At 39.9% G+C, this 25,282-nt stretch overlaps 12 protein-coding genes across 12 annotated transcripts; 8 read left to right on the top strand and 4 right to left on the bottom strand.

Moving 5' to 3' along the window:
* Nucleotides 1–555: 555 nt before the first annotated feature.
* On the bottom strand, nucleotides 556–1,222 carry EAE97_010833 (uncharacterized protein). Its single transcript, XM_038881348.1, has 3 exons — nucleotides 1,147–1,222; nucleotides 870–1,012; nucleotides 556–815 (listed from the first exon to the last, which is right to left on the bottom strand). The coding sequence occupies exons 1-3, from the start codon at nucleotides 1,173–1,175 to the stop codon at nucleotides 802–804; spliced, it is 186 nt and encodes a 61-aa protein (XP_038727738.1). The 5' UTR covers nucleotides 1,176–1,222; the 3' UTR covers nucleotides 556–801.
* A 2,235-nt stretch (nucleotides 1,223–3,457) lies between these two features.
* EAE97_010832 (uncharacterized protein) lies at nucleotides 3,458–4,592 on the top strand (the record flags this gene model as incomplete). Its single annotated transcript, XM_038881347.1, has 2 exons — nucleotides 3,458–3,864; nucleotides 3,941–4,592. 2 exons carry the CDS (start codon nucleotides 3,458–3,460, stop codon nucleotides 4,590–4,592), a joined length of 1,059 nt encoding a protein of 352 aa, XP_038727737.1.
* Nucleotides 4,593–7,442: 2,850 nt separating this feature from the next.
* On the bottom strand, nucleotides 7,443–9,160 carry EAE97_010831 (uncharacterized protein; the record flags this gene model as incomplete). Its single annotated transcript, XM_038881346.1, has 3 exons — nucleotides 7,443–8,843; nucleotides 8,989–9,016; nucleotides 9,075–9,160. 3 exons carry the CDS (start codon nucleotides 9,158–9,160, stop codon nucleotides 7,443–7,445), a joined length of 1,515 nt encoding a protein of 504 aa, XP_038727736.1.
* Nucleotides 9,161–9,500: 340 nt separating this feature from the next.
* Nucleotides 9,501–10,496, top strand: EAE97_010830 (uncharacterized protein; the record flags this gene model as incomplete). Its single annotated transcript, XM_038881345.1, has 1 exon — nucleotides 9,501–10,496. The coding sequence occupies one exon, from the start codon at nucleotides 9,501–9,503 to the stop codon at nucleotides 10,494–10,496; it is 996 nt and encodes a 331-aa protein (XP_038727735.1).
* Nucleotides 10,497–10,943: 447 nt separating this feature from the next.
* EAE97_010829 (uncharacterized protein) lies at nucleotides 10,944–12,504 on the bottom strand (the record flags this gene model as incomplete). The annotated part of the gene is made up of 3 exons (XM_038881344.1): nucleotides 10,944–11,054; nucleotides 11,120–12,043; nucleotides 12,097–12,504. The coding sequence occupies 3 exons, from the start codon at nucleotides 12,502–12,504 to the stop codon at nucleotides 10,944–10,946; spliced, it is 1,443 nt and encodes a 480-aa protein (XP_038727734.1).
* Nucleotides 12,505–15,337: 2,833 nt separating this feature from the next.
* EAE97_010828 (uncharacterized protein) lies at nucleotides 15,338–15,968 on the top strand (the record flags this gene model as incomplete). The annotated part of the gene is made up of 2 exons (XM_038881343.1): nucleotides 15,338–15,799; nucleotides 15,915–15,968. 2 exons carry the CDS (start codon nucleotides 15,338–15,340, stop codon nucleotides 15,966–15,968), a joined length of 516 nt encoding a protein of 171 aa, XP_038727733.1.
* A 421-nt stretch (nucleotides 15,969–16,389) lies between these two features.
* Nucleotides 16,390–16,983, bottom strand: EAE97_010827 (uncharacterized protein; the record flags this gene model as incomplete). Its single annotated transcript, XM_038881342.1, has 1 exon — nucleotides 16,390–16,983. The coding sequence occupies one exon, from the start codon at nucleotides 16,981–16,983 to the stop codon at nucleotides 16,390–16,392; it is 594 nt and encodes a 197-aa protein (XP_038727732.1).
* Nucleotides 16,984–17,774: 791 nt separating this feature from the next.
* Nucleotides 17,775–18,738, top strand: EAE97_010826 (uncharacterized protein; the record flags this gene model as incomplete). Its single annotated transcript, XM_038881341.1, has 3 exons — nucleotides 17,775–18,192; nucleotides 18,247–18,440; nucleotides 18,490–18,738. The coding sequence occupies 3 exons, from the start codon at nucleotides 17,775–17,777 to the stop codon at nucleotides 18,736–18,738; spliced, it is 861 nt and encodes a 286-aa protein (XP_038727731.1).
* A 1,129-nt stretch (nucleotides 18,739–19,867) lies between these two features.
* EAE97_010825 (uncharacterized protein) lies at nucleotides 19,868–20,446 on the top strand (the record flags this gene model as incomplete). The annotated part of the gene is made up of 3 exons (XM_038881340.1): nucleotides 19,868–19,942; nucleotides 20,001–20,295; nucleotides 20,349–20,446. 3 exons carry the CDS (start codon nucleotides 19,868–19,870, stop codon nucleotides 20,444–20,446), a joined length of 468 nt encoding a protein of 155 aa, XP_038727730.1.
* A 254-nt stretch (nucleotides 20,447–20,700) lies between these two features.
* EAE97_010824 (uncharacterized protein) lies at nucleotides 20,701–21,291 on the top strand (the record flags this gene model as incomplete). The annotated part of the gene is made up of 2 exons (XM_038881339.1): nucleotides 20,701–21,046; nucleotides 21,128–21,291. The coding sequence occupies 2 exons, from the start codon at nucleotides 20,701–20,703 to the stop codon at nucleotides 21,289–21,291; spliced, it is 510 nt and encodes a 169-aa protein (XP_038727729.1).
* A 435-nt stretch (nucleotides 21,292–21,726) lies between these two features.
* Nucleotides 21,727–23,190, top strand: EAE97_010823 (uncharacterized protein; the record flags this gene model as incomplete). The annotated part of the gene is made up of 2 exons (XM_038881338.1): nucleotides 21,727–22,771; nucleotides 22,826–23,190. The coding sequence occupies 2 exons, from the start codon at nucleotides 21,727–21,729 to the stop codon at nucleotides 23,011–23,013; spliced, it is 1,233 nt and encodes a 410-aa protein (XP_038727728.1). The 3' UTR covers nucleotides 23,014–23,190.
* A 519-nt stretch (nucleotides 23,191–23,709) lies between these two features.
* On the top strand, nucleotides 23,710–25,233 carry EAE97_010822 (uncharacterized protein; the record flags this gene model as incomplete). Its single annotated transcript, XM_038881337.1, has 1 exon — nucleotides 23,710–25,233. One exon carries the CDS (start codon nucleotides 23,710–23,712, stop codon nucleotides 25,231–25,233), a length of 1,524 nt encoding a protein of 507 aa, XP_038727727.1.
* Nucleotides 25,234–25,282: the final 49 nt, after the last annotated feature.

Genomic DNA, 25,282 nt, shown 5'->3' with positions numbered 1-25,282 from the left:
ACCTAAGTACTCATGTTTTAACAAGAATAATTATTACGTTCACCCCCACAGATCTTAGGCGTCAGGGAATATTTCACATCTTCGAATGATACTTACACATACACACAGAGAAAGAGGAAGATGAAGAGAGAGGGGAAGGGAAGAGAAGGAGGAAGAGGAAGAGAGAGGAGAAAGGAAGACGAAGAAAAGAGAGAGGGAAAAGAAAGAGAAAGAGGGAGAGGGGAGGGAGACAGAGAGACAATAATGAATTATCTTTGAAAGACTTGTATGATGGGATTGAAAGATATCAGCTCCTTGCCACAGGATTAAAGTTGACTTTAGACTGTGCATGAGCGTATCTCCTTTCAATCCCAAGTAGAATCTACTCGACCAGAATCTGATTCTCCTATTTCTATAGATTGAAATGCTCTCATGTTCTCACTGGAATGACATGAATTTCCACTTCAAACACAAATCCCAAAAGAAACTTACTGGTGAAGTCTTGGAAAAGAATGGTATCTGAGAGGGTTCAGAATCTTTATCAGTATGAGCATATTAGCCAAATGTCATGATTGGGTGTAACACAACGATCTTGTCATCCATCTCAAGGCATTTCTGTATGGTTCTCTCTTCGTCACCAGAATGAATCCCAAACGCCCTAGACTATACTTTCTCTGTTGCATCGTGAACCTAATGTAGCCCCACCTGTGTATGCGTGTTTATCATCTATCATATCTGCCATGTAATACCCGATTCCGTGTGTGCCAATTTTCTCCCAATTTATAATTCTAACCAGTTATCGATCGAGTCCATTTAGAATGTTCAAATTCCACCACCTTCACCATCAGTTAGCAAACAATCACCAATTCAGGGTTATTGCAAAGTCTCACCGCTTCTACCAGCAGCAACAGCAAAATTTTGTTTTGATCCAGCAATCTTCGCGGCCTCACTTCTTTGCATAACGGCTTTCCATTTCATACTGACAAAAAGAGCTCCGCCACCAAGAAAGGTACCAAGAATCAATCTTTGACGTCTGCGCATGTAAAGTTAGGACAAGTGAATATTCGCAGCACTCGCCAATAAAGACGACCGAGTTAAAGACAACAAGTCTCGAGTACATAACAAGGCAGAGAAGAATTGAAGGGAGACTTGGGGAGATAAACATACGAGAGGAGGGCTCGAGCCGGTGGCGCCATTTTGTTGCTTTCTCGTTGTTTTATGTTGTGTTGTACTATTCTTTACAATTCTATTCTTGTGGTTTTGATCTTGAGTTGAATGTAAACAACGAGCAGGAAGATGGTTACACAAATGAGTTGCGGGTGAGCGGATTGATGGTTGTTGATACTTGGAATCACGGATGAAGGAGACCTCGGAAGATGTGAAAGTTAAATGCTTCGATGTTGACCTCATAAGTTTAGAAGCTCGTACCATGATTAAAAAAGCACGCGAGCTATCACCAATTCGAGCTAGTATCTTTCCTGGGCCCGTACTTACCCCAGAATCGAGAAAATTGACAAATAAGAGGATGTGAAGCGTGAGAGATAAAGGATAAGGGATAGATAAAAGATACTTGTCAGATCACGTGCGGATCTATTTCCGATTTACCAATTTTGAATCTACTTTATATTCATCATAATCAACAGAGTGTGTATTTATGTAAGTAGGTAGGTAGATAGGCAACGTTTAATTCTTCATATCTCTTTCTAAATCGTCTGCCTCCACGGCAGTGGCCCTCGGAGAGCCAGCGGAGCGTCATCTCATTTTGCAGCATTGATAGATTCTACACATTATGTAGCGTATAATGAATGGTTAACCACAATTCATATGTTGTGAGATATATTAATGTTTAGTACTTTACAAGACATTAGGTAGCATTCAACTATGAAATATCGACATAGATCTGTTCAATAGATAACTCGCTCTAGTCCTTCTTTCTTTCCTCCCTCATTGAAGTGATTATCAAATCCTGACATCCTTTGACCAACTTCGCTTCTCTAAAATCATATACTAAATGCACAGCGGCATTCACGATACTAAGAAGTTTTGAGAACAGAAAAGCGATGAAATGCGTAGAAACGTTGCAGTGTAATGTCTCTTTTAGAGTTCGCTGACGTGGTACAGACTAAGGATAGACATTGATTGTGTTGATGTCGCACTCATGATCGAAATCATTGGACTTGACATTTCACGCGAATGATGACATCTACAGACTAATCTGATAGACTTTCAAGCAGTTGAAAAATTGACAACTAGGATCTTAATCCATTCAGGGGTAGGTCGAAGATCTCAAGGCTGGCTACAGGAATCTCGTATGGGCGGATTAATCAAATAGCTTGACCGTTTTGATTCGAAGTACAGCCGATGCATGGATATATTGTTACAATCATGTGCTTACCCTGCTGCGCCTATTCGTGGTGGGGCTGGCGAAGAGTACAATATACGAAGTACGATAAAGCTTCCCTCGGCTTCCTTTAGTTAGGTTAAGGATCAAGAAGCGAGATTAGGTACTGTGCCGCAGAATCTACATTCAGTCTTATTTTGGAGGCAACAGTGAAATTCACATTGAGTTCAGTCTTCAGGTTTTCTTTCACTTGGAATGGAATGACCTGACCGAGTTTGGGTGTCAACAAAAGTACTTGTTGGTATTTCTTCTTGAACCGAAAAGTTCAGGATGAAGCAGCGCCTAATTCAATTCCAATATGGATAATAACCCTGAGTCAGTCCAGATTCGTATTACAAAAGCAACAAGACAGGATGCACAGCTTGTCACATATCCACTTAAATCTCCCAATTTGCTTTTACTTTTAAGCAAATCAAGAAAGCATTGGAGTCTAGACAGCCAATCGATTTTTCCCCTATCACTTAGCAAGATCCAATCTCCAAAAACACTCGATTAGAACTTGAAAGGTACAGTCCACAAAAATTATATGCAGGTACCAACGATGAGATGAATTAAGGAGACCCAACGTTGAAATATCTGGTTAAATATTACTGGGTCGGTTAAAATAAATTCATCATATCCGAATGAACCGAACAAACGATCATATAATTCCTTGTCTGTCATCAAGGATTGAGATCAGGGGTATATTTATTTTGGCCGTCATTCAATTGGTTTTCATTTGAAGTTCAAGACGCTTACCGTTCCTTTCATACGCCACTGTTTCCAATATACAATCGGAGAGATGAATAAATTAATTGGAAAACCTTCTAGACAATTTAATGGAGTATGCCTATATGTTTATAAGGAATAATCCCTCTGCATCATGAGCGCTTCTTCTCTTCTTCCTTCAAGCACCTTTGCTCCTTACGTTCACTGTTGAATATCACGCTCTTTTCGAAAGCCTTTCGCATCTTTCACACACAACTCCAAGTCGAGTTTATTCACTCTTTTCAAGTACATATCTAAGTTTCCGGTCCGAGACCAAATTCAACTAAGAATTCTTCCATCTGCCCCTTCAATCACACAACCAAATTCAAAATGCAGCTCCCAATCAAGACTCTCGTCGCTCTCCTCCCTTTCTTCCTCCAAGTTAGTGCTCAAGCTTCTGGTTCCGGTACCACCACTCGTTACTGGGATTGCTGCAAGCCATCTTGCGCTTGGTCTGGCAAAGCTGCTCTCGCATCTGGCTCTGGACCAGTCGGAACCTGCGATGTTAAGGACTCACCTCTTTCAGACCCTACCGCAGTTGCTGTTTCTGGATGCGACGGTGGAAACTCTTACATGTGCTCAGACCAATCTCCTTGGGCAGTCAGCGATGATTTGGCATATGGTTATGCCGCTGTTAACATCGCTGGTGGAAGCGAGGCTTCATGGTGTTGTGCTTGTTATGAATTGACTTTCACCAGCACTGCTCTTGCTGGCAAGAAGATGATTGTTCAAGCTACGTACGTTAAATATTTTTTCTATTCATATCACCTCCTTTTCCCCCGAATGCGTCTTCTAACATTACTTTCAATGTAGTAACACCGGTGGTGATCTTGGCTCAAACCAATTTGATTTGGCTATCCCAGGTGGAGGCGTTGGAATCTTCAATGGTTGCACAACCGAATTCGGTGCTCCTTCCTCAGGATGGGGTGCACAATATGGTGGTGTCTCCGCCGTCTCTTCCTGCTCAACCTTCCCAGCTGCCCTTCAACCAGGTTGCAACTTCAGATTCAACTGGTTCGAAAGCGCCGACAACCCAACTGTCGATTTCAAACAAGTCGAATGTCCAGCAGCATTGACCAAGAGCACCGGATGCAAGAGAGCTGATGACTCAAGCATGCCAGCTCCAGATGCTTCGGGAAGTGGATCCGCCTCCCCAGAAGAGCTTGTAGCAACATCTGCCAAGACCTCTTCTGTTACCCCAACTTCAGTTAGCTCTTCATCTGTTGTCGTAGCACCAAGTTCCGCAAAATCCAGCCCAGCCTCTGTTGTGCCAGCTTCCGCAGCTTCTTCCAAGGCATCTTCTGCAGCAGTTGTCTCTCACATAGCTGTTCCTTCTTCCAAGGCTTCCTCTGCACCAGCAGTTACTTCCCACTCTTCCGCCACCAAATCCGCAAAGACCAGTGTCGCCGCTCCTCATTCCACCTCTGCTTCGACTGACGATGATGATACTTGCGATGCCGAGTAAATTACAAAAACCAGGAGTTTCAACATTGAATGGAGTTTGATGGACCGTAGAGGTAGAGGTGGAGATAGATGATACGAATAAGATGGCTGGGTGATGGCTGGGTAAAGAGCCTGGCTAGAGATGATGAAAGATACCTTTTTGTAATTATTTTCCCAATCGCGAAATTCAAATATGAATTGAACCGACTTTTTTACAACATCATTCTACCTCTATTGCTTGTGATTTGTCGCATGTTGTGAAATACGTCAGAGAGGGAAAAAGGTCAAAATACTCAGATTGCCAACTCATTCTCATGACTGCAACTTTCCTCCACTAATGTGGTTTATTAGTGAGTGGGTTATATCAGTGAATGAGTTACTTTCACTTCAATTTATTCTCTTCTCTTTCAATATATATTTTATTAATAATTCACAATAAATTCGAATAATTAAAAAGCTTGTATATTCCTTATTATTAAAACTATTTAAAAAGATAAAAAAATAAGTATTCGAAAAATTACAAAGTTATATAATATTCCGAATACAATATTATAATATAGAATTAAAGATTTTACTTTTTACTCCAAATATCAATCTAAATTTTATAATCTTTTCAAATTAAAAGAAAATATTATTTCTAAATATATAATTGATATAAATTTGAAAGGTTTTTTATTTAAACTTAAAAATATAAAAGATATAATAAATCATATTCTCGAATTGAGGGGTACAAAATATATTAAAAAACTTTGAATATATCGATTTATAAAACATTGAATTGAATTGAAGATATATTTTAATTGTATTTATAACTTTCAAATTTTTTTTATAAAAATTTCAAGTTTTTTGAAAAATAGTTTCGATTAATTATAAATATATAAACAAAATATAGCATTTTAAATAAAGATTTCTATAATTTCAATAAAATAAATTTTATAATAGGAATTATATATACAATAATAATAATTATTAATATTAAGAGATATAGTAAAAGCACATCAATATAATTAGATAATCGAGAATAAGTTATTGTTACAGATATATATATAGTAGTAAGCTGTCAGTATATCGATCCCTGATACTGTGCCTTTTGGACAGATTGCGTGTGTGGCGTAGTGGTAAAGCTTACAACTTCTATGTGTGTGTAACCATGCACGTGATAGTTATAGTAATAATATATGAAAATAAAGAAGATAAAATTATTCCTCTATTTCTAATAATCCAGAAATAAATCTATTTTTTTAATTAATATATCAAAACTAATTTTTTTATAGAATAAACTATTAAATTTATATCTAATAGATAAATAAATAATAAAATAAATTTAGAATAATTAAAATATTTTAATAAATATATCAAGAATCAAAGAAAAAGCAAATATCAAATATTAATATTAAATAAATATAAAAGTCATAAATCAATAATTTTTCAAATATATTATAAAAAGAATAATATTATATATTTATATTTATTATTATATTTAAATTGTTTAATTTAATTATTCGATATTGATTGTTTTAGTAATTTAAAATATTTATATAATAATTAAATTGATAAATTTATTAAAATATAAATTAATTATATTTCAAAAATTGAATTCTTTATAGTTTTTAAAATTATATATAAGAAATTAATTATTTCTTAGAATATAAAATCAGAATTTCAAGGAATAAATTCAATATTATTTAATTCTGAAATTGTATTTTCAAAATTAGATATTCAAATTTATATATCTACCCCTTTCTTTTTTAATCTAAATCAATAAATCTCTTAAACCTCTTGTAATCCAATTAAAACTCTTTTTCAATCAATATTAATTAAATCTTAAATGATTTATTATCAATTAAACTTTCTTATACTTATATTTAAAATTATATTAATTCTAATCAAAAGTATAGAAAGATTAATTTATAAAAATATACTTTTGAATATAAAAATTTATATATTTCGAAAAACAAATGAAATATTAAGCAAATATTAATATATATAAAAAATCTAATTACATTAAAAAGAAATACTTATTAAATAAAAGGCTTTTGACATATTATTTCAATAAAAGATTGATATTCAGATTTAATACAATAAATATCAAAAAGAGAATAAATCTAATAAAGAAGTATTTTCTATTCAATATTATAATAAATATAAAAAAACAGATTATAATATAAAAATTTATTAAAATAATATAATAGATTCTAAATTATTAAATTCTAAATAGTTTTAATCAATTGATTCAATTATTATTGAATAATATAGGTTTGAAAGAATGAATTGAGATAAAAATGACTCATTTATTGATATAATCCATTCACTAATAAACTACGTTATACCTAACCCACCGGTATATCAATGTGAAATTCTAGCATCATCCCATCTCCTAAAAGCTCATTTCTTATCTTCGTACCAATCATTCATTCATATTCACCACATGGTCAAAGTAACATTGTAAATAAAGTTCGTTCATCAAACATACCCAGGTCAATTGATCCATAACACTTTATTTTATGGAGATGTCATTTCATGGATTAGGACCCGCATTTGGATTTTTTGGGAATTGTCTGTGAGAACCTTGTCGTCGTTCATCGATACGATATCTGAGATATTTTTTTACCTTGTTGACTTTGGAGCCGTTATACACATGTGATTCCTTTAAATAATCAGTGTCATGGAATGGGGTAAGTTTCGTGCACTTCGAAGTGATTTGTCTCACGCATGGTTGCAGATATGTCGCAAGATCCTAAATCCAACGATTAACGTATTAATTCTCCAATAACCGCACGCTAAATACCATACATGACAGATTTTTAACGCCATTTTTCCACAGAGAGCCAGAAGTTTTTCCATCGAGTGTCCATCAGCCCCTTTACGCACCTTACCAACCCCACGTTCTATCCACCAACTTGAACGGTTTCCAAACAATCCTTGAAGGATCAATCACTCTCTTCGGCTTTAACTTCTGCTTTTCCCTCATCGCCTCATGTCTCTTGATCAATGCAGTCGGCAAAACCATCTTGTGTTCCCCCTTATGATAAACCTGCATCTTTAGCGCCTGTAACGTATGTTCTACATCGGCACTCGTCATATTGAGCTTTTGCGATAAACCTTCTATACTGATTCTCTCGTCCTTTTCATTGTGAATCAAAAGCTCTTCAACGATTCGTTCGGTCCAATATTGCCGATATGAGAGGAGACCAAGATCAGACAAGGGTTTTTCGGGCGAGCCGAGCTTTCCTTCGATTTTTGAGAGCTCATAGGAGAAATTGATTAGAAGTCGTCCATAACCTTTACGTTGATATTGCGGAAGTGTCAGAATACAAGCTACGTTATAACCATCCGCACTTTCTTTCTCTTTGGAGAAATATCCCACTAGATGAAATCCCTTTTCATCTCGTGAACACATGACATAAAACAAGAAAGGATCCACGTCGTAGTAAAGAGTTTTGTGATCCAGAAACATCTTGGATATGAGACATAAGTTTCGGCACCAAGTTCGTTGACGTCGACCATCGATTTCGAAGAAAGAGACGTAATCATCCCGATAAATTTCATTTCCAGGAGGATGCTGTAATGTACACTTGCCTCGATGACGAGTGAACGCTTTGAGATCTCCGTAATAAGACAAACAAAATTCACAAATGTACATGAGGTCCTCTTGAGTGAATGCCTCCGGGTAAGGAGAGAAATACCAGGGGTAAAGTTCGAATTTGCCGAATTGAACTTTGGAAATATTTCGAATACGTGATATTTCGGCTTGGTTTTGAGTCATTGAGCCACTGGTCCGTAATTTTTCGATTTCTTCTTTTGGACTGAAATGTTGAGCAGGTTCATTCTTTGCATTTGCTGCTTCACTTGCAGCTTCATCAACATCCATGGGATCATTGGCTTCAGGAGTAGCATCAAGATCTAACGCCATAGTAAGTTTAGCATCTCCATCAGCATCTGGAGTCTGCCTCTGAGACTCCGCAAATTCAGACCATGGGGGAGCATTTGAACCTGATTCCGAGACTACAGAATCTTCTCTCTTGCTTGCTTGAGTTGGACGTTTTTGATTCTTCTTGTTGGCAACGATTGTCTTTTTCCCAGCTGGAGGAGCTTTTGACTTTTCCTTTGGCTTCTCTGGAGCTGGCCATTCAACATCTTGAGTAAAATCGATTCTTATAGCTGGAACCCATTCATCTAGACGTTTGTTGAAATTATCGAAATTGCAATAAAATTGACGACCACTTTTCGTCTCTTTTATACTTAGAATTTCTGCTCTTCTAAGTGCACCATCCTGGTAAGGAATTAGTATAACGATTTTTGGGTAGAGCAAATAAATAAGTTCATTTCCTTAAAAAGATGGAGAAATGGAAGGAATGGCAAAAAAAGCATGATTGATGCTCGAGTGGTGAAGCAAATACATGTATGTGGTTACTAACCTTCTGTACCATCGCTATACATCCTACCCTACAGGCATTAGTTAGCACCATCAATCTTGCGACCGTGGAATTGTATTGGAACTGACCCCAATGTATCAATTGTCGCCTTACTCTTCTGCTTAGGTACTGGAGTTCCTACAGAACTATCTTTATCTTGCGACGGACCTGTCATGATGTGACTTTATAATTATTTTGATGGTTGTGAATTGATTTTTGATTGATTTTGATTGATTTATCACTATGTAGTTGCTTGTTGATTCTTCTTTTTGGAGCACCGTGGAGGGGCAAAATTGATAAAACAAGGCTGTAAAAATAATGTTCTCGCATTTTCTCTAGCCTTCGATAACCTTACCAGATACCCAGTAGGAGGAGTAGGTAGTTTTATCAGTCAGAGCCTTGCCTTATCGATATACATTTTATTTTATTTACTATGTGAAAACCCAACCCTCAAATTTTATTTCTTTGGCGATCATATTGACAATATCAACAACGGAATATGCAAAGAAAAAGTCATGGCACCTGTTTTATCAAGTAATTGGAAGAATCTTCAAGCAGCATTAAAGAAGGCGCCCAAACCAGAATCGGATGCGAAGAAACGAAAAGCTGCAGAACCTTCGGAAAGAACGAAAGATAGTATCGCAAAGCGCAGAAGATTAGAAGGCATCGCAGTAAAATCTCGACCAGTTGCAGACGCTAAAACTTCGAGGAAGGGAAAGATGGGAGCAATGGGAAGTTCGCCAGCTTTGGATTCAACAGAAGATGATACACCACTTCCAAAGAATGCACCGTCTGCTTCTTTAGCACTTTGGGCGGAAGATAATGATATATCGGCGAAAGATCTCGCGGAAGCTTATGGAGGGAGTCTAAAAGATACTACCATTCAAGGTGCTCGAGCCGACAAAATTAATGGCGGGCTTTCAGAAGACGTTGATATAGGGAAATACATTGGAATTGATTGTGAGATGGTAGGTGTAGGAGGTTCCGAAGATAGATCGGTATTGGCTCGAGTTAGTATTGTCAATTTTCATGGCACGCAGATATACGATTCTTTTGTGCGACCCAAAGAGTTTGTTACGGATTGGAGAACTCATGTTTCTGGTGTATCGACGAAAAATATGGCGACGGCGAGGGAATTCGGTGAGGTGCAGAGAGATGTGGCCGAGATTTTGAAGGGAAGGATATTGGTGGGACATGCGATAAAGAATGATTTGGAAGCCATGATACTGAGCCACCCGAAGAGAGACATACGAGATACATCGAAATTTTCAGGCTTCAGAAAATACAGTAATGGGAGGACACCCAGTCTGAAGAAGTTGGCAAAGGAGATTCTGGGTGTGGATATACAAGGTGGTGAACATTCTAGTATTGAGGATGCAAGGGCAACTATACTTTTGTTTAGGAAACACAAATCGGCTTTTGATATTGAACATGCAAAGCATCATCCTCCGCACTCGGGTGTATCTTCGAAGTCCAAGCCCAATAAGAAGAAGAAGAAAGGGAAGCGTTGAAGATTTTTAGGGCCACCACGATTTGATTGGTGATGGTGTAGGAACGTTACTTTATTGTAAAAAAAAAAGTTGACAAGAATACTGTTCAAGCAAATATTGACATTCAATGGAGTTGGGAGTTTGGCTGGCGTTAAGAAAGAGACGCATTGACTCGAGCGATGGTTTCAAAAACCAAAGATACTTTTACGAGCATCAACAAAACAATTCCATTCCAGCTAGGCACCATTGATTAGCAAGCACAAGAAAAGCCAGCACTAATAATATACTACGAGTTGTCCATGAAAAAAAAAGTCAAGTCTATATGGTCTAACACACTGCCACTCTAATGTAGTGGCAATTTTTCTATGACTTTTGAAAATTAGAGGGAAGAGAAATTTATTACCCCTCCCATGCACCGACTCCAAGCGCTCCGAGAAAATTACCGCAACATAAACCCATATCTCGAAACTATAGGGGAATACCATCCATCAATTCCAATGCTCCTTCTCTGCCCACTGTGATTATTGCATCTCCAAGGGTCTTTGTTGCAAAACCTGCCTCGCAATATGTGAAATAGTACTGTGTGAGCATGTTAGCGCATGCGATATTGGGATAATTTGTATGGTGGATGTGGAAATACGTACCTCCCACTTCTTTTTGAATACTTCTACCTCTCTCTCACCCATCTCCTTGTGCTCCGCCATTAAGGCAGGTCTAATCCTTGACTCGAAATTTGCCAAGAACTTTTCTTTCCATAATCGCAACGTCTTCGCATAATGACCTCCGATATTCTCCACCTTTTCAACAACCAATGTTCCTTCTGAGGCTTTGGTGATATTATCAATCAATTGTGTAATAGAAGGAAGATGGCCACCCGGGAAGATATATTTTCGAATGAAATCCTCCCCCTTTGCATAAGCCTCATATCGACCCTCCGGCATGGTAATGCATTGGAACACAGCAATTCCATCTGGTTTCAGTAATCGATGGATGCAGGAGAAATACGTTTCCAGATATTCTGCCCCAACAGCTTCGAGCATCTCAATGGAAATTATCTTATCGTAAGGTTGTTTTGGGATGGGTAGTGCTCGATAGTCCATGAGTTTCACTTCAATCCTATCCGCAAAGCCGGCTGCGAAAATGCGCTTTTCGGCTAAGGCTTTTTGTTCAACGGACAAGGTCAAACTTGTCACACGACATCCTGTTCGTTTAACGGCTTGAATGGCAAATGAGCCCCATCCAGTACCAATCTCTAATACATGATCCGAGGGTTTTATTTTTGCCCCGCCTATAAACCGATCGAGTTTCGTTCTCTGCGCTTCTTCAAGTGTTTCCTCTTCAAATCCGGATGAAGCGCTGGAAATCGATTTCCATATTGGGCATGAATATGTCATATCTTCGGAAAGGAATGCAGCGAACATTTCATTGGAAATATCGTAATGCGCGGAGACGTTGAGGAGAGAATTGGACAGGGTGTTAGTACTCCTGGCGAGTCCTGTAATAGTGGCGGCGATGGAGGAGGTTAGAGTTGTGGCATTTGCCAGTTGATTACGATTTTGGATAAAAAGCTAGAAATGGCTCTTAGTATGAGATCGCGTGGCATGGGGGAAGCTTGAAATACCTCGAAGAATCCAGTCAAGTCGTCACACTCGACTTCTCCCAGCATATATGCCTCCGCGAAACCCATGTCGGCAAACAGAAAGAGGCGCACCCAAAATGCTTGATTGGTAACTCTCAATTCTATCTTTCTTGCTGCACCAGCTTTGCGCGAGTTATGATGTCCGTTCACGCCATTTACTCCATTGGCCTTATTTTCCTTTGCAATCTTGGCCCCATAACATATTGTTTTTCCAGTTTCGGCATCGGTAACGAGAAGTGTACCACGCTCAATTCGTCCGAACAATGAAGTGACAGCAGCTTTTGAGACAGAAAGAGCTGGGCCCCAAGTCAAACCACCGATTGTACTCTTGAGATAGTCGGTACTCCTCATTATGGGCGCAGTGATGGTGTCGGGGAGGTAGGAAGCCATTATGGTGATAGGAAAGCTTGTTTGGGAAGATTCAAATGGAAAACTTCGGAAATTATTGTATTAACGACCTGCGCGTGTAGAGGGGAAGGTATGAAAACATCAATTGAAAGGACAGTAAGGTGAAGAGAGAGAAAACTATTTACTCGGTCGAGGTACTAGATGGGTAGTGCCGTGGGTGGGAACCTTTCCTGCTGTGGAGACTAAGCTATCACCACGCTAGATGTTGAGCTTGAGCTGTGCACAACCACTGGTTTGTTTGATTGGGGTTACTTTGAAGAAGGAATGAAAAGGAAACCGAGGAATTGGTATTGATCTTTCTGTCACTGTTACGGTATCAGCGTAAGGCAACACAATACAAAGCCGAGGAGAGAGATATAAAGAAAGAGGCAATACTCACACTGTGAATCTAGATCAAAACGAAAAAAAAGAGAGCGAAGCATGAAAGACCCGGATGACGATGTTTCCCGAAGACCGCCAAACATTCAATGCTTGAGTACATGGAAAGGAAACAAGGGCTAGTAAGAATATGGTTTAGGCAGGGGTGAAAATAGTTCATGCAGATGGGGAGCCCCGCTATTAGTGTATCTTGTCGGGAGATCTCTGTGGAATGTATCGATATTTGGATGTGCTTGGACTTTGAACACAGACGTTAATTGATCAAGCTTTTGGCTGTGAAGGGAGGGAAGTAAGTGGGAAGGACAATAGGTGAGATAGTAAGATGTACCATAGGTAAATATAAATATAAATGTAAATATAAAATTGCTTTGCGTGTTTTTTAGTTTAGGATATTCTGACGGAGAGAATGTCCACAGTGAGATATACCTGGTTCGTAGATACCTTTCCTCTCACAGCTTGTATATAGCAGGTATGTACATACATACATAACTTTCTACATACTAGGTAATCCTGCCGAGGTAGGTATCCGATTAATAGGAATTTAAATCCTATTTTATTTTGCACATACCATACTTGTACTTCTACCTAGCACGTAGCTAACCCCAAGTATGTATGAATATGAGTACCTAGTATGGCTATGGCTATAGCTATGAACTTGTACCCTTCGTGTAATAATTAACGTGTTCGTATAAGGCTCAGCGCAGGGAGACAAAGCGAAAAGTAGCTAGTAGGAAAAAGAAGAGATGCAGTGAATGGATATGAGTGGTGCACCTACTATCCATCTGATTAAGATATCAAAGTCTTGACATCATCAATTGATCCTTTCTCGCATCTTAAATCGATGGTCCTATGTTATATGTAACAAGGTATGAACTTCCCCAAAGGATCTCTCCCAATGAAACTTATCAAACGGAATCTTCGGAGTCCGTACATTCCCGGCGTGAACGATTAGAATACATCTTTCCCACTCTTCCCAAAAAAAAAGTCCGAATCGTGTTTAAGAGTGAGTGTCAAGAGTGGAAGGCATGGGAAATGGGAAACGTACCTAAGCTTGGGATATAGCATTTGGAAGAAAATGTAGGTGATTATGTAATATGCCAGGGGTAAATTCCGATGGACAACGTCCCGAGCCACTCTTTACGGATCGGATTACATTCAATTGGCCAGGAAAGGAAAGTCTTTGTCTTTTGGTAGGGAAGAAGACATGAGGCATTCGATCGTGGTACGGAGGATATCCCGTAAACAAATTAGTAGAAGGCATAGAAGGCGTAGAAGGCGTAGAAGGTTTGGATTGGTAAGATAATGTTGCATGTTGCAACATGCATGTGCAAAGGGTGGAGTGTATCATGACTCTTTACCCATACCTACCCCGTTATTAGAGGATGATTAAACCATAGAGATGAGTAGAATCAATGAGGAAGAAGGAAAGATACTATAATATATGCTTATATACCCGTGTACCGGTATACGTATATACATCGTGTGTTCTCATTGGTATTGGGTACTGAGAATAAAACATCACATGATTCAAAACGGATCTAGTAAACCAAAAGAAGAGTGTAGATGAGATGGTGGCATCCGTATGAGTGATCAATTGGATTACGGTACTAGGTAATTTCCTTTGGTTCGAATGGAATGCTAATAAGAATCAGAGGATGGAGAAGATAACAGGAATCAGAGTATGTATTTTCAAGAACTTCGATAATCTTCATCGATTTAATGACAGAAAAGTAGTTTGGCAGTATTGGTGAGCCGGTTGCCTTCGTCTGTGTTTGGGCGTTTGTTACCGAGTGATGCCCTGTCAGACGAGTTTGATAGAGAGTTGTAACATTAGGGTCTCGACCTGAAGTTTTGTATTTTTTGTCTCCCTTGCCCTTGAGTCCTGACTCTGTACACTGAAAAAGCATTATAGACTACGAAGGTTGGAAGAGTATAAGTCTTATAAGCCCCGCTTTTCCTAGAATCTTGCTATTTTTAGAAATCTTGTCACTACCTACGTTGAACGATTCGAATGGATACTGGATTATTCCTTTTCAAAATTCAATATTGGAAACTTTTGTTTTTGCTTTTCATTAACTTCAAATTCCAAGACCTAAAGTGAGAACACATTTAGATGTATTTTGCTTCGTTCAATACAAATCAAATCTGGATACAATTCAGACGAATACTGCTGACCTACGAGCCTACTTGGTAGCTCGATCTGTAACATGATGTTAGCTTAAGTGGGGCGAGGCAGTCTGAGGTCCAAGCGCAAGTACTTTATCGCAGACGCGTCAAAGTCGCGTCTCTCACGATCATACTCATATGGATTACCAAAAACTTTAATGTCGATTGCAAATATACATCAATTCAATTCATTCAACCTGACTTTGCACAATTCAATCACAAGAAACTATCCTCGCATACATATCGCAAAAGATAAAGGAACCTAAACATCATGCTCGCGATCCGTCCATCTAATCAACCTTCCTCGAAATCCTCGAAAAAATACACACCCAATCTCATCCCATGTCGCATAAATCACACGGCCCCAATTAAGATCGAAAAGAGATATTGGGACCCAAAAATTACAAAGAATCAAAGGGGAAAGGAAGAATTAGTGTCATATTTCAGAGGCAGAAGATTGATTGGCAGGAAGGTAAAGGTTCCGGAAGGATGGAGGGGGGTTGTTTTGAGAGTGGGCGAAGAAACTATGCCACGAGAATCGACTGCTGATGATGAGAGACGAGAAGACGAGGAGGACGAGGATGCACTGGCAGAAAAGGAAGTCGAAACGAAGATAGTTGATGAAGAAGGCGCTTTTGACGACTTGACGGTATGGGGGCATGAGTGTTTGGTTGATGCGAGTGGTGATATGGTCGTCAGAGGAATAGAGGAATGGATGGCATGGGCGAGTGCAGTATGTTTCTCCCATTTGATTTTTTTGGTAGTGGAATTGCAGTAGAAGAAGAGTGATCAAATTGGGCTCGGGAGTTAAGTTGAATGAATTGTGCTAACTTGGGTTTTGCCCATAGATCCACAGCTGCGAGGACGAGATCAGCAAGGAAGTCGAAAAGTCGAATCAATAAAAGAATCTCCAAATTTTGCATATTGGGATACAGGGGAGTTCTATGGCGTTAGCAAGTGATGCATCGGTAGTTTCTCTGTGTGGGATCCAATATCATACTTGACACACAAATTTGTATTGGATGATGATTGCCCAAAAAACATCAAGTCGATTGGATCTTCATTACTGGAGTACAATGTAAAGGGTTGATGGGCTCCCCGTCACTTAAAATATTGAATGGGAATATGTTGTGAGATTTACAATCAAATCAAAGGGTGTACATATAGCGCCAGATCAAAGATCGTTTCGTTTCCGCTTCGTTCTTGGGTCGCTCGACGTTTCCTCTACGCTATCGTCCTTCTTGATCTTTTGTTCCTTTTTTATTTCACTCCATGGCCTCTTTGCTGTCTACGCCCCCTCAGGTTACTGACCTCTTCGCCCTCTTATTTTATATATTTTGCTTCTCCACTTTCTTCCTGCCCCTTTACTTCCAAACTCTCTTCATCATTCCGTGTCTTCTCTCCGTGGACACTTATCCGATCCTTCAACTCCTTTTGAAACTTTTCCTTCAAAACTTTGTATCCTTCATGCCCCCGGCACCTTTCCCACATTTCTTTAAATATGCCACTAGCGATCAGTTTGTCTTCCTGTCCTTTGTGCCCTTGACTCTTTTGTATTTCCACTTTTACCCCATCTTTTCCAATATCGTATTTTCGTCCCCCTTTATGATTCGCATAACGTTTCGATCGCGTCATACCCATTTGTATAAATTTTCTACTCATATCCATACCTACAAAATCATCTTCCTTATAAAAACGTAAAAATTCTCCATATAAGGCGTTCGATGACTTTTCTGCAATCGAGGGAGTTCGGAATCGCCAAAGAGGTAGGAGATAGGATTTGTAAGGCTCATATGTTAGAACTCCCTGTTCGCCTCGTTGAATGCGATAGGTATAATATTGAGATGGTGGAGGACGGGTCAATTGACCGGGAGAAAGCAGGAAATCGTCGGTAGATTTGGAGGAACGTGGTGGCATTGTTATGGCGGTCACTTTACCAGATGCTGAAAATTGTGCCTGTGAACTGTGTAATGTCCTGTGGATAGTTAATTTCTTCCTGGATGCTATGTGGCATACAGTAAATGAGTTAAGTAGCAGGTCGTGCAGGTTCCGGTGGTTTTAGATTTTGATAATAGTCTGGAGGCGGAGTACATGATTGTGATACAACATTGCCCTTGCCTTGGAAAGAGGTGGCGATGAAGCTACCAAGCTTAGGTATGACGTATCGTAAGTCTCAGTTGGCTTTATGTTATTGAAGTTGAACTGATCGACCCAAGAATCTATGCATAGAATTCAATACTAGAGAACTGTTGAATTCTTGACAGTGTCAAGTCATATTGAATAGTAGAATATTTGATGACGTGACTGCTTAGTTTCCACACAGCATTTTGATATGCAAGGCCAAGCTGTAGTTTTTGCATCTCCCCGCATTTCCCCGCATCACGCTTCAATTTTTATACAGATGCTTCTTTGAAGTATGAAGTCCCTCAAAAGTCTTCGATTAATACATTCAAATGACATGTCTGATTCTAGATCCGGAATCATCTTTATCATTTGGGAAGAACCAGCATTTTTACACGTCATGGTCCGTAATTGTTACCCCCCAGATGATGTATGGTGAAGTAGCACTGTTTTAAGTTGACCACATCCATTTACATAAATTAAGCTACCCTTCTCTGTTGAAAATCTTTCATCGTACTTCCCCCAATTATTTCATCTCACATCTATCTTGTTATACCTAGTCAAAGCAATCCTTTCTCATCTTCATCATGGCAATTCTCGTCACCGGTGGTACAGGCAAAACATCTCTTCAGTTGGCCCACCGTCTTAAATCCGCCTCCATCCCTGTCCTTCTCGCTTCTCGAAAAGCCAAATTGACTGCTCCTGACGGAATGCAAGCCATAAACTTTGATTACACAGATTCATCAACTTACCAGGCTATCTCTACTCATTCCTTTCCACACGATGAAGTCATCAAAGCCGTGTATCTAGTGGCTCCAGAAGTTCCGGACCCAGTGCCTGTCATGAATGCCTTTATTGATTTCGCAATCAGGAATGGTATTAACAGATTTGTCTTATTAAGTGGTAGCGGCACAGAGAAAGGTGGAGATGATACTGGAGGTGTTTGGCAGCACTTGGATGATACTGGCGTGGAATACTCGGTTTTGAAGGCCAGTTGGTTCATGGGTACGTGATCCACCATGTAGAACGATGATCTAGTGTTGTTAATTAGCCACAAAGACAATTTCATCACCTGGCCATATATTCAGAGCATTAAAGAAGAAAATAAATTCGTCTCCGCAATGAGCGATGGCCAAGCTCCATTTGTATCAGCGAGTGACATTGCCAGAGTAGCAATGGTTGCACTTACCAGCAAGAACCCTCCAGATCACGACTACAGAGTTCTTGGTCCTGAATTGCTCAATTATGATGAGGTATCTATGTACTCTCCCACCCAATAATACGTTGGCTTATCAATTATAGATTGCTGCAAAGTTGAGCAAAGTTCTCGGACGAACAATTACTCACGTCAAAGTAACAGGTGAGGAGAGAATACAGACGCATGTTAGTATGGGGTTGCCTGAAGATCTTGCATGTTATTTGACTTCGTTGGAAGTTATGACTGCAAACGGCGGGGAAGCGAGACGAAATGATGTGGTAGAGAAGATTGGAGGCCACAAACCTAAAACCTTTGACGAGTTTGCAGAGGAGAATAAGAATCTCTGGATGTAGGCCAATCTCTCACTGTCTGGTTGAAAAAAGAGGGTGCTTATTTAATTGAAACATTTTGTGATAATGCTCGGGGTTTAAAACCCAGATTCAACTTGAACCGCGTTGTTTTTATGTATTGAAAGCGATCGAACATCATTCCTTGGGATTTCCTATCCCGCACCATAAATCCATCGCCACTTGAAGACCGGAATATTATGTGGATTTTGGGAAGAATGGAATGATGGGAACTTCGATGAAGTATTCACATATTCTGATTTCCAGTTTTGAAAGCTATTAGATTCGCAAGAAGTCTAGCTATAAGCTTCGCGAACAAGACTCAAATGAGGTGTCTTCTTTACTGAAAAATTTATTTTCCTTACGCTGAAACATTTCCGATAAGTTTCAAAAGCTTCTATTCTCTTACATTACGATATACCAACATCACTTCCTATAAAATACTGCATTTAGCATGTCTCACAATGGCACCGAGCTATGGGACGTCCCTTTGCACCTGTTTACTTTGACTTTCTACACAAACTCAGCCTTGAGCTACTCCCAGATTGTCATATCACGCCTGATCTCAGAACTTTATCATGGTGAAGAGTGATGGGCGTGGAACAAGTTTAATATGCTTAATGGTCGAACGCCGATTCGTTTGCTCACATGTATCAAACCCTGAGCCGAATACGGCTGCTCCATCTGGTTTCTCGTAGAAGTCCTGTGCTGACCAATTCGTGATATGAGCCTTTCCAAGCGGTCGGGATGATTATTCCTCGTGCTTCCATACACATGAGACAACATTGAAGCGCGCGTGGATTAGGCTCGTGAGATTCTTCCATAAATCTAGGCTTACGACGGATAGTTAAATGACTTTGAGATGTGGCAGAAGCTGTGAAGCGGGAGTGTTGCCTCCGACCGTCAAAAGTGACAGCTGTGAATTCGACTTCATCTTTACACAGAACCTGCAGTGAATATAGTTAACGAGACTCACTCTTACTGATCGATCACAAACCTTGAGGTACAATCGAGACCCTCGAGCTCTTCATTTCCTTTACAATCCATTCTCTTTCAATGTTGACCCAAAGACCTCAACATTAATTCAATCAATAAACTCAAACAGCCTCTCTTTTCTTTGATAGATCCACAAGAAATGATGACTTCAGGCAAAGCAGACGGTGCACACTTGGCGGATGATCCCCAAGTCCAAATTGATCAAAGTGTTGTTGTAAGAATATCCCTCCTATTGCGTATGCAAACTTTGTTTAACTGTGGTATAATTCTAGTCATCCGAAATAGCAACTTTGGAACTCGCTGATGCAGCGGATCAATCTACTGAGAAGCGCAAAGCTGAACGTAGTCGACGAAAGAAATTGAATGCTAGGAAGAACAAGGCGGAGAAAGCCCGGCAAGAATTCGAAGAACGACAAATTTTGGGAAGTGCGAGTCAAGATACTAAAATTACACTATCAGTTGGCAGTGGAAAGACCTCCAAGTCACTTGCAAGTGATTGTTTCGACGGAACTAGTGGCATTGATTGTGTTGTTGGAAGCTCCGCTTTGGCGCAGGAAAAAACCGCAAGTAATATATGCCATTTGTTTCTAATCACGCAGCAAATACTGACATTGATTCAGTATACTTTTCAAACGCAATGTTCGAAATCAAGACAAGCCCTGGAAAAGGTCTTGGGGTTTTCGCCGAACAAGATATCAAAAAAGAAACAAAGATTTGAGGGAAGCGCCTTTGATGAAATGTGGTGTAAACTGGCTCCTAAAAGAGGCCATTTTCATGTCTCTCAATGAGGAGAAGAAGAATGTTTTTAGGTCTCTTCATAGTCATTGTAGCTGCAACGATACCCCATGCAGAGAAACAACACTCATCAAGATTTACGAAACTAATAGCTTCTATATCGTCGGCGACAAACAGGAACGCACAAATTACATTTACCACTTCGCATCACGCATTAACCACGATTGTCTCCCTAACATGGCTCGAGGAAACACAAGAATGGAGATTTTGGTCTTTAGTGCTGTGCGGAACATCAAGCGGGGGGAAGAATTGACTACACTCTACCAAGCACCTCTTGGTGCCACCCTCGCTCGCAGAAAGTTTTTATCATCTAAATATGGATTTATATGTATGTTCAGGGCTTGTATAAACAATAAAGTCCTCAACCTACATAGTGAGAGTTTGAAATATGCTCCTTGGATTGTTGCCAAAGAAAGTGGCTCTGAGATTCTCAATAAGCCAACTTTGGAGGAGATTCAAACTTTGAAGCAGGTCGAAGGCTGGTATGAGAGTGTCTCTCAAGCAGCAGGAAAGGCCGGACAATGTATGACGATTGCTATCGGGAATGATCTTCTGCAAAGCTAAAGCACCCAGGAACGACGACATCATATTGTTGAAAATACAGTGCACATATTTGACGATTTTTTGCGAAAGAACAATCCTCATGGATTGAGCGATGAAGTTGTTTCTGCCTACCAACACCGAGCAAATGTCGCAACTTTCAGAGCTGCAAAGCAAGTTTTCGACAACATGGGGAGGGAGATGGGAATTTTTTCGGAAGATTTCTGAGCGCAGAAGAGAAACTTTCGGGGATTAATATTAATCGTGATCTGCCATGATGAAAATGGGTTTGTCGAAGGAGATATCTTTGATGTGAGAGATGGTGACTTTTATAGTTAGGAAAGGGCTTCTGCAACAGCTATGGAAGTTATCACAATCTCCTAGGAACATAGTCGAAATTTGAAGCATAACCACATACCTTATTTGACTTAGAATACCTACAAGTTGCGTGTGACCATAGGAAATGAAGATGCTGCCATAGTTTTTATCGGCGCATTAACGTGATGATAGAGTTGTTAGAATATCGAGAATTTTAACTTTTGATAGGTTAATTGCTGATTAATTACGGAGTACACAGGAACAGTAACACAAACAGGAATTTGTCGATAACGTTCTTGGATCACAACTTTGAGAAGTATTGCTACCATCAACACATCAATAGTCATGATGATTAATTGTTCAATTCCTTTCCTTCTGGGAAGTTTACATCTCATTCCATTTGTGAAGAGCTCTTCATTTAGTCCTTCCCAAATACTCATGAGCGCGAACGCAGAACATTCCCGCCTCACCGAAATTGAATCAACCCTCATCGGGCTTCACAAAGATCTCATTTCTATCGAATCCATTACTGGCAATGAGTATGAAATTGGTCAACATCTATATTCTTATCTTTCATCCCGCAATTTTACGGTTGAAACTCAACATGTCTCTCCCATCCAGTCAGCATCCAATGTCCAGACCATGTATGACAAACCACGACTCAATATCTTCGCATACAAAGGGATAACGCGGAATACTAGACTTATAATCACAAGTCATATGGATACAGTCGGACCATACATTCCATATTCACATTCTTCAAATGGAAACGAGGATATGATTTGTGGTCGAGGAAGTACTGACGCCAAGGGATGTATGGCTTCTCAAATCATGGCTGTTGAAGAATTGATAGCCGAGGATTTAATTCATGAGGGCGATATTGGGTTACTCTTTGTAGTTGGGGAGGAAACAGACGGTGCTGGTATGAAAGGAGCCAGTGAAAAATTCCAGCAAGATGGCATTACATGGGAGAGTGTCATTTTCGGGGAACCATCGGAGCACAAACTCGTTCTTGGACACAAAGGTGCGCTAGCGTTTGAGATAATTGCTCATGGAAAGGACGCTCATAGCTCCTATCCAGAATTGGGAATAAACGCAATTAGTATTCTGATAAAGGCACTAACGGAGATTGATGGAATGAGACTACCTAGAAGTGACAAGTTGGGTGAAACGACCACAAGTATTGGGATGATACAAGGCGGTGTGGCATTGGACGTCATTCCGGCAATAGCATCAGCTTCCGTCTTGACAAGGTTGGCAACCGGAACACCGGAACAAGCTATGAAAAGGGTCGAATCGATCATCGCGAGTCTCGATATAGATGAGGGGAGTGTGGAGGTGAAACTTGGTCGGAATTTCGGTCCTGTGGGCTGTGACGTTGATATAGATGGTTCGTTGCCAAAAATTCCCAAGACGTGGACGGTACTGAAATACTGAATTTTAGGTTTCGAGACGGATGTAAAGCGAGGAGGAACTGATGTTCCAAATCTGAAAGGAAATCATAAGCGTTATTTAATCAGACCCGGATCTGTAATTTCGGCACATTCGGATCATGAATGTATAATTGCTGATGGGCTTGCTAAGGGTGTAGAAGATTATAAGAGAATCATCAAAAGCCTCGTAGCAAGATAATACAGGATATTCAATAGTTTACAGTTCATCATTTGAGAGCCTCTAAGAACCCCAAATTCTATTAGACATTAAAATGATTCATGAAGTTTATAACCCTATTGTCGGAACCTCAAAGGCAACGAGTTGAAGTCGAGTGGAGTCCGGACCACTGAAGACAACAAGATCAATCTGCTCAAAGGAATCATACAAGCAGTGTTATCCCATGATTTTCTTTGACTGTAACCTCGGACTAGATTCTCGATTCTTTTTTTACTTAGCCATCATCACCCAGACCAAGACTTTCCCGTCAAGTTATCTATACTGAGATATAAAGATTCATTCTATTGATCCTGCTTGATATTAATTATCAGCTTAGTATTCTGGCTTCGGTATGTAGCGGAATTCAATGAAAGAGTGTTTCGGTGGAATTGTCACTCTGTTTGTTCTCAAATTTTGGACCAAACAAAGAGGAACGGACTAGCAAATATCTTTTTCCTCAACTTGAAATCCTTTATTCCGATCAACGATTGACTGATCTTACTGCTAACATTGCAAGACAAAGGAAGATAGCCTGTCACAGCAATATCCTCAGTGACTGTTCAACAACTCCGTTTTTTTTACGATTTCATACGATTTGATACGATTTCATATTACCTGTTGAGAGTTGAAAACCGACTTCCACTTCAAGCATTCACGGAATTTATCTTTTATTGCAACATGTGCTTACGAACGATGTGCCATTACACTTTCTGTGATCAAACGCCATACTCCTGGATTATACAATCATGCCAGCCTCTTGGAATTTGCGAAAGGATACTCACTGAGGGATTTTCTCTTCCCGACTTCTGCCCCGAATGTTACATGGTGGCAGATCCCATGACATCCCTTCCCAATCAAGTTACAGTTAAAAAGCTCGGCACAGAGTATGAGTTTGATCAACGTTATTTCGAAGACTCCAACTTACGGGAGAAAGCTAGTGCTGCGTTGAATCGAGCGCATGCCTTCATACACATGAACTTTGAGCCAAATGTCAGAGACGATCTTGATATCTTTTGTTCCAACAAGCGACTCAACCTCGACGTTTATAATCATCTTTACCTCCTCGTTTTCCAACAACTTTTACCTCATCTTTGGCTCACTGTTAGAGCTGGTCGTGCACAGGAAATACCCCGAGAGCATAGAATTATAATATTGCAGCTAAGGCAGGCTGTACTTCGGGATCTTGCGTTTAACTATGCAGAGAGCACCTACAAGGAGAACAAAGAGGAAGGAAAATGGAGACAAGCGATGGGTGCGGATGCCCCACTCATTGCAGAAGTTTGCGTTAATCCTTCAACTGATAGATGCATGATATGCCTGGAATCGCTGAATAGCGAGCCGTGTCTAAAATTGAAGTGTAACCACACGTACCACGAAGCTTGTCTTGTACAGATGGTCGAGTTCAAGGGATGCGCCATCTGCAGAGATGAATGCCGTGGTCCATTGCCTGATATATCAGTAGAGAATGATGGCCCATGGCCTGAGTGGTTACAAGCGATCGCTCCTTTTCAACGCCCACGAGTAGAGGAAGAGCTTCTTGCGCAACCTCCTCTTACAGACATTGAAATAAGTGGATTAGAGGCAGCTCTCATACAGACTCAAGAAAGAACTGCAGAGTTGTACGAGAGTGTGTTGCGTAATCAACAAGATCTTTCGAATGCCAGATTCAAAGCGGAAAGAATTGAGTACGAAATGACAGAAGGAGCGTCGAATATAAGTGGGCGTGAGTGGGACACACACAATAGTCGAATGATTGCTGGATTTGGCACGGGAAGGGAATCGCCAAGGGACGCATACAAGCGCTATTCCCAAATGCTCTACTCGAAAAGGTTGGAGGTAATGGATTGGGAGTTCGATCATATAAAAAGCCTTATGGAATACAACAAGCTACCTTCTGATCCCACCGAAGAGCTCAATCATAGGATATATCGACAGAAAGAGTGGGTAGGTGCGCGATTTCTATATTATACTCAGCAAAGAAAACAGTTAATAGGACAGGCATTGGAAAGTGTTTACTTCAATATTCTTCCCCATAAAGACACGTGGAATCATCGCCATCGGAGGGAGGAGGAAGGCGAAGCAGAGGAAAAGTTGAGTCAATCTGAACACCTCTGGAGACAAAGCATAGTTGCGCGGGATGACGCTAAAGATAGATTGGACTTTGCTCTATATCACAAGTCTTTGTATGAATCCAATAACTAATGCGATCAATCTATGTCGAACAATAAGAGAGATTTAACATGTTGTATTT

Source organism: Botrytis byssoidea (genome assembly GCF_014898295.1).
Source record: "Botrytis byssoidea strain MUCL 94 chromosome Unknown BBYS_031, whole genome shotgun sequence".
Taxonomy (NCBI): Eukaryota; Fungi; Ascomycota; class Leotiomycetes; order Helotiales; family Sclerotiniaceae; genus Botrytis; species Botrytis byssoidea.
This window is presented reverse-complemented; position numbering and strand designations above follow the sequence as displayed.

Excerpts from the sequence above, each read along its gene's own strand:
- EAE97_010833 (XM_038881348.1), bottom strand. The coding sequence starts at position 1,175 with ATGGCGCCACCGGCTCGAGCCCTCCTCTC. Across the intron at positions 1,013-1,146 it reads CCGGCTCGAGCCCTCCTCTC|ACGTCAAAGATTGATTCTTG; the intron begins GTATGTTTATCT and ends TTACATGCGCAG.